We start from the raw sequence: 16,631 nt of genomic DNA, 5'->3' as shown, positions 1-16,631 counted from the left end.
TATGAAAAATGCTGGGTTGAAGTGAAAAAAGATTTAGAAATAGGGTCAAATTTGAAGCTTTCATTGCTGGGCCGTTTCGCTGCTATAAAAATGAATGTATTGCCTAGAATGTTGTTTTTGTTTCAGGCATTGCAAATTGTGGACAAGGTGGACTGTTTCAAGAAGTGGCAGAGAGATATTTCAAGATTTGTCTGGCAGGGCAAGAAGCCTAGAATAAAATTTAAAATATTAACAGATGCAAAGGAAAGAGGTGGGTTTGCCCTGCCAGACTTTAAACTTTATTATGAATCAGCAGCTTTTTGCTGGTTGAAAGAATGGCTACTTCTCGAAAACACAGACATTTTGGATTTGGAAGGTTTTAACAACGTATTTGGATGGCATGCATATTTGTGGTATGATAAGGTCAAGGCGCATAAAGGATTTAAAAACCATATTGTTAGAAAAGCATTGTTTAATGTTTGGATAAGATATAAGGATTTATTGGAAAATAAAACCCCAAGGTGGCTGTCACCGATGGAAGCGAAAGCTCAGAAAAAGCTCAATATGGAGGTTAAATGGCCGAAATATTGGGAAATTTTGGAACAAGATGGAGATAGACTAAAACTGCAGAGTTTTGAGAAACTAAAGAACAAAGTGCGAGACTGGCTTCATTATTATCAGATAATGGAGGCATATAATTTGGATAAGAAAATTGGCTTCCAGGTGGAAAAATCAAAATTAGAAACAGAGCTGTTAGAACCCAAAACTAAGACTTTGTCAAGGATGTATAACTTGCTTTTGAAATGGAATACTCAGGATGAAACAGTGAAATCTGTTATGATTAAATGGGCACAAGATATTGGACACAACATTATGTTTGCTGACTGGGAACAGTTATGGACCACAGGTATGAAATTCACGGCATGTAATGCCTTAAGAGAGAATATTATGAAAATGATATACAGGTGGTACATGACCCCAGTCAAGCTAGCAAAAATCTACCATTTGCCCGATAATAAATGCTGGAAATGTAAAGAAACTGAAGGCACATTCTTTCACCTTTGGTGGACGTGCCCAAGGATTAAGGCTTTCTGGGAGACGATATATAATGAATTGAAAAAGGTATTTAAATACACCTTTCTGAAGAAACCAGAGGCCTTTCTCCTGGGCATGGTCGGCCAATTGGTGCCAAAGAAGGATAGAACTTTTTTTATGTATGCTACAACAGCAGCAAGAATACTTATTGCAAAGTATTGGAAGACACAAGATTTACCCACTCTGGAAGAATGGCAGATGAAGGTGATGGACTACATGGAATTGGCGGAAATGACTGGCAGAATCCGAGACCAGGGAGAAGAGTCAGTGGAAGAGGACTGGAAGAAATTTAAAGACTATCTACAGAGACATTGTAAAATTAATGAATGTTAGAATGATGTTGGATTGAAATTAAGTGGTTTCTTGCTGTAATGGTATAAAAGAATATGAAAAAATGGTTTTTTGTAAGTCAAAATTCAGGATATAATAATTTAAGATTAAAGATTTGGGTAGAATAAAGAGGGAAAGAAACTGCTGAGCTAATAAATTGAACTGGAATACAAAAAAGGGAGGTCCAAGGAGGTCCGAGAAACATGTAAATGAAAAATAATGTGATGAAAAGATTGATTGTTTTTAACTATTTTTATTTTGTATTTTTTCTTTTTACTTTTTCTATTTTGCAATGTAAAAATCTTAATAAAAATTTTATATATATAAAAAAAGAAGTGCCTGGCGTGCTCTGGTCCAGGGGGTCACAAAGAGGCGGACACGACTAAACAACTCAACAACAACTCTGACAGTTGGCAATTTTATTTTGTCACAGACACTTGTAAGACACTGTGGAAGCCTTTCCTTTCCCGCCACCCACCCAACATGGGATAAATAAACGATGAGGGAAGAATTAGTTCCCTCAGACATATTCTGAGTGGGCTGGTATCTCGACGTATGAGGGACAAACGTCTCTCACATCGTCCAACGCTTTTTTAAAAAGGGGGCCTTATCACATTGCCCCCGCCTCGGGCTCAAACTTTATCCAATTAGGTGACGCTCTGAACGTGATTGACAAGCTTTTCCCCTCCACAACGCTCACTTTTTCTGTCCTCGAGCCTGTGTAGTGATTGACATCGTCGCGCGGTTACAACGCCCCGCCCCTTCTGCCACCTGCCAGGCTCCTCCCCATTCCCAGCTGACACGCGCAAGGCAAGGAACGCTCTCTTTCGCTCCTCCTCCTCATGTCACTCACTGCTCTCACAGCCCCTCCCCGCTTAGCAAGTCCCGCCTCCCCTCCGATTATAAATTACGAGGCGAGCGCGCGCCTCCTCGCCCTCGCAACGGTTGCTTGAGGCAGCCTTTTAGGCCGCGCGCCCCTCCCTCGCCGCCCCATTGGTAGCCTCGCGGAGCTCGCGCTCCTCCCCTAAGCTTTTCCCGTTGATCCGTTGCTCGGGGAAACGTTGAGGGGTGGGCGGAGTCTGGGAAAGGACCAAGAGCGTTTGGAGTTGTAGGGGGGGAACAGGTGCCAAGTTGGGAGCTGGGAAAGGTGGGTATTGTGGAGGAATTGGGGGGGGGGGGAGAGAGAGAGACGGACGCAATGTGGAAATGGGGCAGGGGGGGGCTAGTTGGTGGGGGTCCAGGGGGGGAATAGGGGACGGTGGCTGGAAAGGGGCAATTGGGTTCCAGTGTGGTTAAGGTGCTGCACTTGGGCTCAGGGAGACCCAGGTTCGAATCGTGACTCAGGTTAGGACTGTTATAGAAATAATAATAATAATTTTTATTTATACTCCGCCCTCCCCAGCCAAGGCCGGGCTCAGGGCGGCTAACAAGCAATAATAAAAACAAATTGAATGAATACAACTTAAAAACAAGATTAAAATACCACATTAAGATATTGAAACATTAAAATGTTAAAATGCAGCCTCATTACAGGAGGAGAAAGGAAAAAAGAAAAAGGGGGAGGGAATCAAATTGGCTCCAAGCCAAAGGCCAGGCGGAACAACTCTGAATAAAAATTTCCTTCCAGTAGCACCTTAAAGACCAACTGAGTTTGGTTCTGATAGTTGGTCTCTAAGGTGCTACTGGAAGGAATTTTGTGTGTTTGTTTGTTTCGACTGTGGCAGACCAACACGGCTGGGTAAAGGTAAAGGGACCCCTGACCAATAGGTCCAGTCGTGGCCGACTCTGGGTTGCGGCGCTCATCTCGCTTTATTGGCCGAGGGAGCCGGTGTACAGCTTCCGGGTCATGTGGCCAGCAGGACTAACCACTTCTGGCGAACCAGAGCAGAGCACGGAAACACCGTTTACCTTCCCGCCGGAGTGGTACCTATTTATCTACTTGCACTTTGACATGCTTTCGAACTGCTAGGTTGGCAGGAGCAGGGACCGAACAACAGGAGCTCACCCATGCAGGGATTTGAACCACCAACCTTCTGATTGGCAAGCCCTAGGCTCTGTGGTTTAACCCACAGCGCCACCCGCGTCCCTTACACGGCTACCTACCTGTAAATAGAAAGAAATAGTGGGTTTGGCTTTTGCTGCCCAATTCCCCAAGGGACTCTGAGTCCCCTAAGTCCATGATCGGTCAGAGATGAATGGATGGAGGCAAGATCCATAGAAAGCAAGGCAGATCTTTATTTTTCTGTGGCAACAGAGGTCCCTCCCCTCCTTGCAAGGAGGCAGGAGAGAACAATGGTGTGCAAGCCCCTATAAAGACTTTTGAAATTGCCCATCCTGTACCCCAAGACCCCCCCCAAAAATCATACCTATATCACAGAAGGAGAAATCCACAGCAGAAATTTGAGAGGGTTGCATCTCTCCTGTCTGCCAGGATACCTGATCCTGCCTTACTTGATTGCCTTTTCTGGGTAGCCTGGCCATTCCTTTGAGATAGTAAATACTTTTAGTTCCTGAATCTCTTACACATATTGATAGTTTGCTCAGCTTAACAGATACTTGCCAGGCTGTATTTACAGGGAGGTGTAAGCCCCTACAGCCCAAAGACCATTGGAAAGCTATTCCCATTTCCTTCCTCCTTGCAGAGAAATATTTGAGGTCAATTTGAGAGAGTCAAAATGGCTTCTGGATTGCTCTCCTGCACTATTTCAGACATGTGGTTTATGTACTTACATACTGTATGTGTGTTTGCCTTGTACATTTATGAACAGTTATTCTGTATTTGAGACCTTAGAATTCTTATAACATAACTTTCCCTATTGTTATTTTTTATTACATTTCTTAGTCGCATTATAAAAAAATGTCTTAACAATAAAAAATAAAACCAGATAAAATCAATTAAAAATTAGGGGAATCAACCCTCCCTTGGCTACTGGCATTTCTCAGTCTACCTCCCAGGATTGTTGCGTTGAAAAAATGGGGGACAGAGGGCAGGAAGCCTTGTCTGCTGCTCCAAGCTTGGAGAAGAGTGATGATATATCTATCTCCTGGCAAATGCTGAGGACAAAGATCCAGAGATCACGTTAAAGGTGGCCAAATTCTGTGCGGTTGCCATAAAATTTAGGGAACAAGCTGTGATATCATCATGATTAAGGTTTTAAATGACAACTTTGGGTTATATTTTAGTGAGTAAGATCTAATTTATATATTATAATTGCTGCCAAATCTGTACTGTCCCTGTTATACTGAACTGCAAATTTAAATGGATCCCTGTTTCATGACTTCCCTGATTTTGTACGTGAGCTGCCACTGGTCTGTGACCAAAATAATAAATTCATTCATTTGATACCCCTATTATTATTATTATTATTATTAATTATTTATTAATTAAATTTGTATACTGCCCTTCAAAGGGCAGTTACCCTTGCATTTGATACTGGAGGTGTCGATTTTTAGGACCCACCTTATTTTTGTGATTGTAAGTTGTTTTAAGCTGCTTTTTAATGTTGTGTTTTGATGTCGTAACTCGCCCTGGGAGCTTAGAGTGAAAGGCAGGTAATTAATAATAACAGCATAACATAATTGTAATAAAATAAAGGGGGTGACAGTTAGTCGGTGACAGTTAGTGCTGGGTCCTGGCTGGAGGATTGTCAAGGGGATGGATGCTGATCACATTCACATGTGTGGGTTGGTGAAAGACGTGCCCAGGGGGCTTGAGGTCAGCAGGTGAGGTGGGAGAGAGGCAACTAGTTGAATGCGATGATAGAGAGAATTGATCATGTTGGAAGGAGGATGTTGTGTGGGTTGAAAGTTGGTAGGTGGAAACTGACTGGCTGGGCATGGAAAGGTGTGTAGGGTGATTTGGTTGGGAAGATGACATGAGGCTGTTGTGATGGACAAGGGATATAATAGGGGAGGGCGAAGATTAGGGAATATGGAGAAATAGCAGTGCTGCTCACCAAGATTTATGCACGGGAACAGGTTGATCTGACTGCTGGGCTCACGGAGGGGCATATTATTTTTTGTTGTTGTTGTCGTTTAGTAGTGTCCGCCTCTTTGTGACCCCCTGGACCAGAGCATACCAGGCACTCCTGTCTTCCACTACCTCCCACAGTTTGGTCAAACTCATGCTGGTAGCTTCGAGAACACTGTCCCACCATCTCGTCCTCCGTCGTCCCCTTCTCCTTGGGCCCTCCATCTTTCCCAACATCAGGGTCTTTTCCAGGGAGTCTTCTCTTCTCATGAGGTGGTCAAAGTCTTGGAGCCTCAGCTTCAGGATCTGTCCTTCCAGGGAGCACTCAGGGCTGATTTCCTTCAGAATGGAGAGGTTTGATCTTCTTGCAGTCCATGGGACTCTCAAGAGTATCCTCTATTATTTTTTATTGTGCTTTATTTCTCCCGCCCAAGGAGTGGATAGATAGTTCTCACTTCATTTTACCCCCACACCAAGCCTGTGAGCTTTGGGCAGGCTTCCTCAACCTCGGCCCTCCAGATGTTTTGAGACTACAATTCCCCTCATCCCTGCCCACTGGTCCTGCTAGCGAGGTATCATGGGAGTTGTAGGCCAAAAAACATCTGGAGGGCCGAGGTTGAGGAAGCCTGGTTTAGGCTGAGAGAGAGAGAGATGCAGGGTTGCCCTCTGAGCTTCATGACTGAGTAGGGACTTGAACCCAGGTCCTGGCCCCTGAGACACACTGGGGGCCACATTAAAGGAGGGAAGAGGAAGCTGTAAAGAAAGAGAGAGGGGAGGATGCAAGAACAACGGCGATGACTCTAGCCAAAGAGCCGTTCTTTTCTGGCTTGTGTGCCTTGCCTTTATTCATGGTGTTTATGATTTTTTACAGGATCCCGTGGTGAAAGATGAGTGCCAAGCGGCGTGGCACGCCTGGCGAAAAGAAAGGGAAGAAGACCAGCAGCCGTACAGCCCCTGTGCCAGTGCAGCAGCCGAGCGAAACGCCCCCAGAGCCGCTCATCCCCGAGGAGCCTCCTGGTATTTTCTAAAAAAGTTGTTTCCCCTTCAGGTGTTCCGGTCCCAAATCCTCAGCCGCTGCTGAGCAGGCTGAGCGCCCCTTTGATCTGCCACCTCAGGAACGTTTGGCGCCCGTGACGAGGCTTTTTGCCGCTGGAGCCGGATCTTTTAAGTGTTGTGTGTGGGCTCCACCCTCGGGGACAGCTGTGTGCACTCACTGCTCCTCAGAGGCATCACAAAACTGCAATGTAAATAATGCAGTTGCCTATGGTGGCTTATTATTTTGAAGGGCTTTGCTAGCTCTGGGGAGGAGCTCGTCAGACTGTCAAATGAGCTCCCCGCACCCTGCTCTCACAACCACAAGAAGTTCCCCTCAGCCCCGAGTTGGCTTGTGAGATTTCTCACTCTTTCAAACATACCTTTGCTGAAAGAAAGGAAGCTGGTTGCTCAGATTGCAGCGTTTCATCTCTATTCTTTTTCCTTCTTCGTTTTTGTGGTGTGATCCCAAGTATTGCAGAACACACACAGGCCTCGCCATAAGAAGGGTAACATCCAGGTTGGGGGGGGCAGCTGCAACGTTTTGGCAACCTTAGAGTTGAGAATGCCCACCTTCCCAGCTGCTTCCCAGCTTCCCTCCTCTCTGCCAAAGGGGTAGAGGAGGAACCGATCTATTTGCTGATCTGGGCTACCTTCTGCCAACCTTAGAGGGAGGCCCTTGAGCTCTATGCCTGCCCTCCATCCTCTTTCTCCCACTCTCCCCTCCAGCGTTGCCCGCTGCAATTGGAAACATTTCTGACGATTCCTTCTTTTGCAAAAGTCCCATGCTGTGATTCCGTCCTGGCATAAAAATGGCTGAATCTGCACGTGACCAGCTGCGCTAGACCAGGGTGTGTGGATGGGGAATGTGTGCAGGCTGCCTTCGGGTGTGCATCCTCTCGGTTCCTGGTCCAGCAGGCAGTAGGAGCCCAGTGCCTCTTTCCATGCACCAATCTCCTTATCTGGATCAGGCCGGCTGCTTTGGTGTAGCACTGGCCAAGCAAACACTTGTGATTTCCTCGTCGTTAGCATCCTTCCAAGCCATGCGTTTGGGTCTTTTAAATAAAATAATAATAATATGTTGCACCTTGTATAAGCTGAGCTAGGAGACCAGAGCGGCCCCCCCAAAAAAGAATTCTATTTCTGGACCTCGCCCTGTGGCACTAGAACCCCTCAAAGGTCATTGTGGGCAGTAGCCGCATCTTGTGCGTTCTGTCCCCCACTCACCCCGCCCCCTTAGCACCCTCCCTCCCCATTCCTCCGGTGTGTTTCCACAGTAACCCATCAGGATTTCCAGCGGCAGCTCTTCAAAGCTCCGAGCAGCGCTTGCATCCTGGCGGTGGTCCTCGTCTGCCTAATGTAACCGGGCGCAGAGCCCCTCTCCACCAATCCCATCTGCCACGACAGGCAGGGAAATGACATCCCCTGTCAGGCGATTGAATGCTGCCTGAATTGGGAAGTACAGCTGTGGCTGCGCCCCCACGAGCCGGAGCCGCGGGAGGCTCTTCTTCAACGAGCGCAGGGAGTTTGATTATGGAACAGGGAGTGCGGGAGAGGAGATGAAAGGGAGCTGGGCGAGAGGAGGGGAGGGAAGAGGCTGGACAGAGGTAGACCCTCCTGAAGGAACATTGTGGTTCAGAGGAGGAGGAGGAAGCCCCCTCCAATCTGAACCCGCCCCTTGGCTAATTGTCCTGTCGGCTCCCCTGGGCTCCCTCGTCTTGTCCGCGCTTGCTTATTCATCTGTTTGCTTGTTTATAATTTTTATAGATTTTTTAGGGGGGGTTAAAAAAGCCCAGCTGGCAAAATCACGCATCGCCTCCAGTACTGATTTTAAACTGCACATAATCTAAATACAGAGCAGTGAGATGGGAGGAGGTCCACATGGGACGTGCTTCGGCATCAGGAAGGCTTATCTATTTATTTGTTACAATCATTTGATTTTGAAGCGGGGGAATGGATGCCAGCTGCTGGAGGAAGCCGCCTTGCCCTGCTTCCTCTTCCTCCTCGCAGCTACAGGTGTCTTGCGGGTGTCCGGCCGTGGATGGATTCTGCTCCGCCAGGAGGGAAGCATCCAGTGGCATTGGGCTGCAGCCTGGCCGCTGAGAGGTGCTGCCCCACTCCCAGAGCTGGTTAAGGCATATTATTCAAAGGAGAGTATTCCCGAGGTCTCCGAGGTGCAGAGGTGAAACAGATGACATGGCTGCGATGTGTGTGCAAGGGAACTCAGCCGTGGCGCCTGCTTCTAGTTTTCCAGGTTTTGCTCGTGCGCCACAAGACATGCCGCTCTGCGGGGGGCACAAACAAATGGCGGAGAGCCAGCCTTGCTCTGGACGTCTCTAACCAGAGATGGGAGGCTGAGCAACATTCCCCAGTGCTCATGTTACAGATGTGTGGCAGAAGCATCCTGGGCCCATTACCTTTTGGGGTTTTTGGGGTGTTTTGTTTACAATGACCCCTTAGTGACATCTTTTGGCTGTTCCAGGGGGATATATGATTTGCTTAAAATGTGTGTGTGTGTGTGTGCAAGGGTGGAATGGGGCTTGTAAGGGGCACCAAAGTTTCATAATTCCAAATCCTCTTGGATTGGACAGGTTGAGACTTTTGCCTTTCTTTCTTTCTTTCTTTCCTTGCTCCTGCTTCTCTGCAAGTGGACAGATTTTGACTCCATTTTGCTCCAGCTTTCATTGAGGTTTCCTGGACCCATGGCTCAAAGTATCAAAGAACTGATGGGTTGGAAGGGAGCACAAAGTCATTTAATCCAACTCCCTGCAATGCAGCAATCACAGCTACAGAATCCCTGGCAGATGGCCACCCAACCTCTGCTTAAAAACCTCTAAGGAAGGAGAGCCCACCACCTTCCAAGGTACTCCACTCCACTGTCAAACAGAACAGAAAGTTCTTCCTGATGTTTGGTCAGAATCTCCTTTCTTGCCACTTGAATCCATTGGTTCGGGTCCTGCCAGCTTGCTCTATCTTCCATGCGACAGCTCCTGCGATATTTGAAGATGGCTATCCTACCTTCTCTGTTTTTTCTTCTCCAGGCTAAACATACCCAGATCCCCAACCGTTTTGGGAGAAAAATGCCTGAAGCGATGGCGCCTGGGGAGGGGGACCAGTTTCAGGGCCCCCCCCCCATTCCCACCCACTCTGGGAGAGCCAGTCTTAGGTGTCGTCTTTGCAGCCCACCCATCCCTATGAAGGGAGTGGGCAACAGGCCATTCCTTGCCTGGGGATCCCACCTGCAGGGGCCGCCTTCTGTTCTTCATCCCACCTTCTCCTTGTCTTGCCTCTCCTCCAGCAGTGGGTGGTGGCGAGTGGGGGAAGGAAAGGAAGCAGGACGGGACCTTGTCTGTCACTTCACAATAGCAGGTAACCCCTGATCAGATGGCAGCAGTAGGAGGAGAGCAGACTCCCCAAGCTGGGTTTGGTTAACAATAGAGTTATCAATCCCGGGAGAGACCCGTCACTTCACAAAAAGCTCTATGAGCCTTAAGGAGAAATGAGATCTTCCAGTTTTCCTGGGAGAGGAGTCCTCTCTTGCCTAGAGTTTAGGGTGGGGATGGAAAACCTCACATCCAAAGGCTCCAGGGCTCTTTGTCCGACCCTCAGGCCCTTCCCCAAGCCACACACCCCTCTCCAAGCCACTCATTGGCCCTGCTCGGCACCTCCTTGGGTGCTTTTGTCCGGCTGGACTGTGTCCTTGAATGGTGGATAATGGCTCCTGCTTACCTGGATGGAGGATGGAGAGAGGGGTGTGTGTGTAAACCTCAGCTGTTACATCCCTTGCTCTGCCCACTTTTTGCCTCTGGCCCTGCTCACCACTGGCATGCAGGCCCTTGCCTCCCAGGAGAGAATGTGGCCGGACTGGAAAAGCTACCTTGGACCTGGCTTATGGCCCATTTGCCAGGACAATGTCTTGGAAAGGGATTGGCCTTAGTCACATTTGTCACCCCCCACCCAAGTTCTTAAGCAGTGGGCTGGGCTCCCCTCAATATTGTGTGGTTATGTTGCATGACATGTCAGCTCGTCGTGTGACATCGGTCCCCCCCATAGTGGGGGCAAGCCAGCGACAGGCGCTTAGTGCCAATAGTTGGAGGAGACCTTCTCTTTGCAGAAACCATTCGAGCTCTGAGGACTTCTTTGGCCATTGAATCTCCTCTTCAAAAGGCCAGTTAGTCAAAAGCAAGCTTCCTCAACCTCAGCCCTCCAGATGTTTTTGGCCTACAACTCCCATCATCCCTAGCTAGCAGGACCAGTGGTCAGGGATGATGGGAGTTGTAGTCTCAAAACATCTGGAGGGCTGAGGTGGAGGAAGCCTGGTCAAAAGGAACACATCCTCTGGATGTGTTCGCTGCAGCAGTATACCATAGCTACTCTTCTCCGATTTGCTTCCCTCCGAGGGAAACGCGCCTGCTGCAGTTTTTCCCCTCTCCTGCTCCTTGCTTGCTGAGTCTGTGCTTTCACGTTCCAGTTGTGCCAGCTGCTATATTCCTCTGGCTTGCCATATGGTGAGAGCCGGCGTTAATTTTGCACATCTCACTATCCCAGCACAGGGGCTGCCTGCGGTGGCCTTGCCCGCTGCCCTCCAGTCCTCTGATCTTCTCTAGGGAAAGTTGCAGCAGTCCTTTTATAGGAGGAGGACAACGCAGCAAGAGACAGACAGCTATACCCAGGCGTTCTCTGGTGCCAGCCTCACATCCATCAGGCTCCCAGAAGGAGAGCTTTCCATCCTCTTGATCGAGTGTGGATTTGGATATGCTGCCTCAGGCACTGAAATGTCTCTGGCAGGCCTCCCTCCTTCCCGCCTTCCTTTTCTGTATCTCCTGCAAGCCCTTCTCTGGTGTGTGGGGGGGGGGGAGGAGAGAGAAATATGGGGGAGAAAATAAACCCTTCTCAAACTGCCGCTTTCAATAACTATTACACATTTTAGTGCATGACATCTCCTGACACACAAGCAGGTTTACGGGGAAGTTAATTGTAATTTGGTTTGACAACTCCAAATGTTCCGAAGAAGCGCTGAACTCTTGTCTCCTAAAATCCATGAGTTTTAAAATTTCTTTTTAAAGAAATACAAAATTACTGTTTGGGTTCTTTTGATTTGCCAGTTAGGATCCACGCCGCAGTCCTGGTTTCAAAACCCACGCTTAAGCACATGCACAGAGCACGCTGAAAGCCGAATTTTCATGAATTTTTGAAAATCAGGTGTGCACAGTTCCCTCAGAGTCTGGCAGGGCTTTGTGCAAATGAATGTCAGCTGGAGCACGAGATCCTGCCGGGCATTACTCAGCTCTCTTTTAGACTCTCTGAGGAGGGGATGAGGCCAAACTTCACCAAGCTCTTGACAAGCTGGGACTTTTCTTTAGGAATCTGACGGCAGGATTAGATCAGAGGGGGTTCATCTAGCCCAGCATCCTGTTTTCACAGCAGCCAACAGAAAGCCCACAAGCAGGACCTGAGCAGAACAGCAGCCCTCTCCCCTCACTTAGAGAATCATAGAACTGTAGAATCGAAAGGGACCCGAGGGTCATCTAGTCCAACCCCCTGCAATACAGGAATCTCTGCTAAAGCATCCAAGACAGGTGGCCTTCCAACCTCTGTTTGAAAACCTCTAAGAGGGGGTCCATTCCACTGTCAAACAGCTCTTTCCATCAGAAAGTTCTTCCTGATGTTGAGTCCGAATCTCCTTTCTTGTAACTGGAAGCTATCAGTTTGAATCCTACCCTCCAGAGCAGGAGAGAGCAAGCATGCTCCATCTCCCATGTGACAGCTCTTAAATGTATGCGCGGTCTGGCATGGTGTTCTTGGGTGGCTGCAAGGAGTGTCTAAGAGTGTCTCTCGGGTTCCTCAAAACTCTCTCCCAGAGGAGTTGGGGCCTTCCCAGAAGCACCGCTGCCGAGTGTTCCTATGCCAAGAGATCTCTTTGCTTTCTTGGAGGGCGGAGTGGGTCTTGAGGGCCTGGGATGGACTTCCAGTGGAGACCTTCATGTTTTGAGCAGTTCCTCTAGAGATGCAAAACCCAAAGGGGATCTGCCAGAACAAGCGGGTTCTTGTAGCATGTGGATGCCTGCAGATGGCCGTTGCACTCAGCTAGAGCCCACCTAGCTGGGTACCAGAGCTGTGCTTTAAAATAGAGTAACTCCAGCCAGCTTTAAAGAGTGGCTGGGAAAAGCCAGCCAGATGGACAAGGTCTTCTTCTTCTTCTTCTTCTTCTTCTTCTTCTTCTTCTTCTTCTTCTTCTTCAAGCTGCGCCTGCAAAGGCCCAGCCAAGGAGATGGCTGCCTGCTTTGTGTTGCTAACAAGAGGCCTGTGAGTTTGGAGGAGCACTTATCTCCAGTTGACCTTCGACTATGAGGAAAACAGCCATTTTTAGGGCAACCTTACTGGACCTCCTAAGCCCATCCTTGTTTCAAGGGGTTAGGGCTAGGGAGGCCCCAAGTGGCGAGATGGCGCTGTGTGGGGCTTTTATTATTGCATTTCTATCCCACCTTTTCCTCCAAGGAGCTCAAGGTGATATCCATAGCTCTCCCCCTCCTCATTTAATCCCCACAGCAAGGTAGGTTAGACACAGAGAGGCAGTGGCTGGCTCAAGGTCACCCAGTGTGCTTCATGGCTGAGTGGGGTTTCGAAACCTGGTCTCTCCCAGTTCCTAGTCCAACACTCTTATCATCATGTTGTCTCATGCTGGAGGTTGGCAGGTGCTCATCCCCCCCATTGCAAAACCCTGTCTTGGGGGAAAAACCTCCCCCATTGCAAAACACCAACGTTATTTGAAGGTTTAAATATATGAACACCTGGATACCTGTTGGTCAAAGGCCTGGAAACGATGCCTTATGAGGAACGGCTAAGGGAGCTGGGCATGTTTAGCCTGGAGAAGAGGAGGTTAAGGAGTGATATGATAGCCATGTTCAAACATATAAAAGGATGTCATATAGAGGAGGGAGAAAGGTTGTTTTCTGCTGCTCCAGTGAAGCGGACACGGAGCAATGGATCCAAACTACAAGAAAGAAGATTCCACCTAAACATTAGGAAGAACTTCCTGACAGTAAGAGCTGTTCGACAGTGGAATTTGCTGCCAAGGAGTGTGGTGGAGTCTCCTTCTTTGGAGGTCTTTAAACAGAGGCTTGACAACCATATGTCAGGAGTGCTCTGATGGTGTTTCCTGCTTGGCAGGGGGTTGGACTCGATGGCCCTTGTGGTCTCTTCCAACTCTATGATTCTATGACTTTAAATGGGTGGGAACATGGGGTGGTGGTGGGTGTTTTTTCCATGCGGGGAAAAATGCTAGTGACCTGTGCCATCCCCTCCCCCTGCAGTGACTATGGGATGTTGCCATTGGTCTAACTCAGCATCGCCCACACCAGCTTTTTTCCAACTTGGCCTTTTCCGGATGTTTTGGACCACAGCTCCCATCAGCCCTAGCCGGTGCTCAGAGCTGCTGAAATGGAATACACAAGATGAAATGGTTAAATCAACTATGATTAAATGGGCTCAGGACATTGGTCATAATATTTTGTTCGCTGACTGGGAAAAGTTGTGGACCACCGGGATGAAATTCACGGCATGTAATGCCTTAAGAGAAAATATAATGAAAATGATTTATAGGTGGTACATAACCCCAGTCAAGCTTGCAAAGATCTACCACTTGCCTGACAATAAATGTTGGAAATGTAAGGAAAAGGAAGGTACATTTTTTCACCTCTGGTGGACGTGCCCGAAGATTAAGGCATTCTGGGAAATGATTTATAATGAACTGAAAAAGGTATTTAAATATACCTTCCCTAAGAAACCAGAGGCCTTTCTCTTGGGCATTGTCGGCCAAGGGGTGTTAAAGACAGATATAACTTTTTTATGTATGCTACAACAGCAGCTAGAATACTCATTGCAAAGTACTGGAAGACACAGGATCTACCCACACTGGAAGAATGGCAGATGAAGGTGATGGACTACATGGGCTTGGCAGAAATGACGAGCAGAATCCGAAACCAGGGAAAAGAAGCGGCGGAAGAAGAATGGAAAAAGTTTAAGGACTATTTAAAGAAATATTACAAAATTAATGACAGCTAGAATGATGTTGGACTAAAGTAAATGGTTACTATTAGTAATGGTTAAGACAAGGAGAATAAGGATGATTAGCCTAAATTTATAGCAAAATAAGGGAAGATTTGCTGAACAATTGATTAGAATTTGGAATACAGAAACGGGAGGCATGAGGAAGTCGAAGAAGAAAGGTTTAAGAAATTAGGACATGAAATGGTACTTGTTTTTTGTCTTGTTTTTGTCTTCTGTTTGTTTATGTATGTTTTGTTTGTATGAATATAAAAATTGTTTAATAAAAATATTATAAAAAAAAACAAAAAAAAAAACAAAGTGCCTGCCGGACCCTGGATTGGGAGAGGCAAGGCTGCCCTGTCCTGCCTTAGCAGCAGCTTTGCAGAGTTTCAGGCGTGAGCTTTTCCCAGCCTCACCTGGAGAAGCCCGGGACTGAACCCTTCTGCAGGCCGCGAAATGAGCTGCGCCGCGGAGAAATAATTAGATCTTCCTCCTTGCAATTTGGAACAATGCACCCCTCCCTTTCCCTGATTGCAATTACACCCATGGGTGGGTCTCACTGAGCTTGGAACGTGGTACTGGTGGGGCAGGAGCTGGAGAGAGGGAGGCTCAAACACTTGTGCTGAATGCAGACACCTGCAAGTGCCACTCAGATCCCATCTGCCTTCTAAGCCTTTAGGCAAAACGCAACCAAGTATTATTACTTTTTTTTTTTAAAAAAAAGTGTTTTTAATATATAAACAGAAGCTTTTTTGGAATTCTGTGGCAGCTGCCTTGATCTGCATCGGAGAACAAAGCCTTATTCCCTAGGATGGGCCTGACAGCGATCGCGGGTTGTGTGTGAATGAAGCAACGTGTGGTTCACGAGGTGTGCAGCCGCTCCCCACCAATCTTTGCGTGCTATTGCGAGGGGGTCTTGGGGTGCACCTCTCAGACCGCCCAGCCTAGCTGCCTGCAATCTCCAAGTGTCTTTCAGTTTGATGCCGACTGCATTCTCGATGGCCCTTCGGTTTTCAGCACGCCGCCTGCTTATGAATTTATTTCCTTCGCCTCCCTTATTTTCTGTGGGGCCTCCGGGACCGTGGGGAGCTGCAGTCTACCAAGTTGCCCTTGGAATCTCTCTGCGGGCGGCGTTTGCTTTTGGCCAGGGGCCAGTTGCCATAAATAGCAGGATTGGGAAGGACTGACTGTGCCTGTGGCCCTGAGCACTTCGTACCTTCCTTGGCACGAGTCGTTCACATTTCTGCTCTGCCCTTGCTATGTGGTTGCGGCGCACTTGGGTGTCATGGAGTCGGGAGCGACCTAGGAGGCCATCTACTCAAACCCCACTGCTCAGTGCAGGATGCAACCACAACGCCCCTGGCGAATGGCCGTCCTTGAAATGCAAACTGCACACCGTATTCCAAATGCACACTGTATTCCAAATTACTATTGCACCATAGAAAAGGGTGCAGAGCCAGTGTGGTGTAGTGGTTAAGAGCGGTGGACTCGTAATCTGGTGAACCGGGTTCGCGTCTCTGTTCCTCCACCTGCAGCTGCTGGGTGACCTTGGGCCAGTCACACTTCTCTGAAGTCTCTCAGCCTCACTCACCTCACAGAGTGTTTGTTGTGGGGAAGGAAGGGAAAAGGAGATTGTTAGCCGCTTTGAGACTTCTTAGGGTAGTGATAAAGCGGGATATCAAATCCAAACTCATGAGCTGGACAGTGTGGGTGCACCCAGTGTTGCTCTTACCCAAGAGTGGAGTCTGCTTTGAAAGCTGGTCAGTAAATATCTCTGAGCAACCACACCGACTTCTTTAGACTTCTCCCATTTCCCCCCTTCTCACTGAAATAGAATAATTGAATTATAGAGTTGGAAGTGACCACTAGTATCATCTACCCCTGCCCCCTACAATGCAGGAATGTTCTGTCCCAGGTGGGGCTTGAACCCACAACCCTGAGAATAAGACTCTCATGCTCTACCGACTGAGCTATTGGCTGGTCTAGTGATTGAACCATCAACTTTTCACTTTCCAGAATCTCTCATCCCTCTCGGACTCCTTTCCTCTTTCAGAATCCCTGGCCACGCACCTCACCAACTTTCCCCCGAGCTCATTAAAATCAGCTTTCTGCGTCTGACTCCGCTCAGTTTTCATATCCCTCGCTATCATAAATTCAAAGATGACACGGTCACTTT

The 16,631-nt window shown here is 48.0% G+C and overlaps 2 protein-coding genes across 4 annotated transcripts in view; both read left to right on the top strand.

Annotated features, from left to right (window-relative positions):
* The window catches only part of TNFSF13 (TNF superfamily member 13), a 239,485-nt gene that overhangs the window by 215,255 nt on the left and 7,599 nt on the right, over nucleotides 1–16,631 (top strand). The window lies entirely within an intron of this gene.
* DNAH2 (dynein axonemal heavy chain 2) overlaps nucleotides 2,353–16,631 on the top strand; it is a 136,873-nt gene continuing 122,594 nt past the window's right edge. For 2 of the 3 annotated variants that reach the window (XM_053362059.1, XM_053362058.1), the window contains exons 1-2: nucleotides 2,354–2,551; nucleotides 6,246–6,391. In XM_053362059.1, coding sequence (XP_053218034.1) covers nucleotides 6,262–6,391 — 130 coding nt within the window. In that variant the 5' untranslated portion in view covers nucleotides 2,354–2,551; nucleotides 6,246–6,261. Of the gene's footprint in view, nucleotides 2,552–6,245; nucleotides 6,392–16,631 lie in introns of all 3 variants that reach the window. The other variant, XM_053362060.1, reaches the window with a different exon arrangement.

This window comes from Podarcis raffonei, chromosome 13 (assembly GCF_027172205.1).
Source record: "Podarcis raffonei isolate rPodRaf1 chromosome 13, rPodRaf1.pri, whole genome shotgun sequence".
NCBI lineage: Eukaryota > Metazoa > Chordata > Lepidosauria > Squamata > Lacertidae > Podarcis > Podarcis raffonei.
This window is presented reverse-complemented; position numbering and strand designations above follow the sequence as displayed.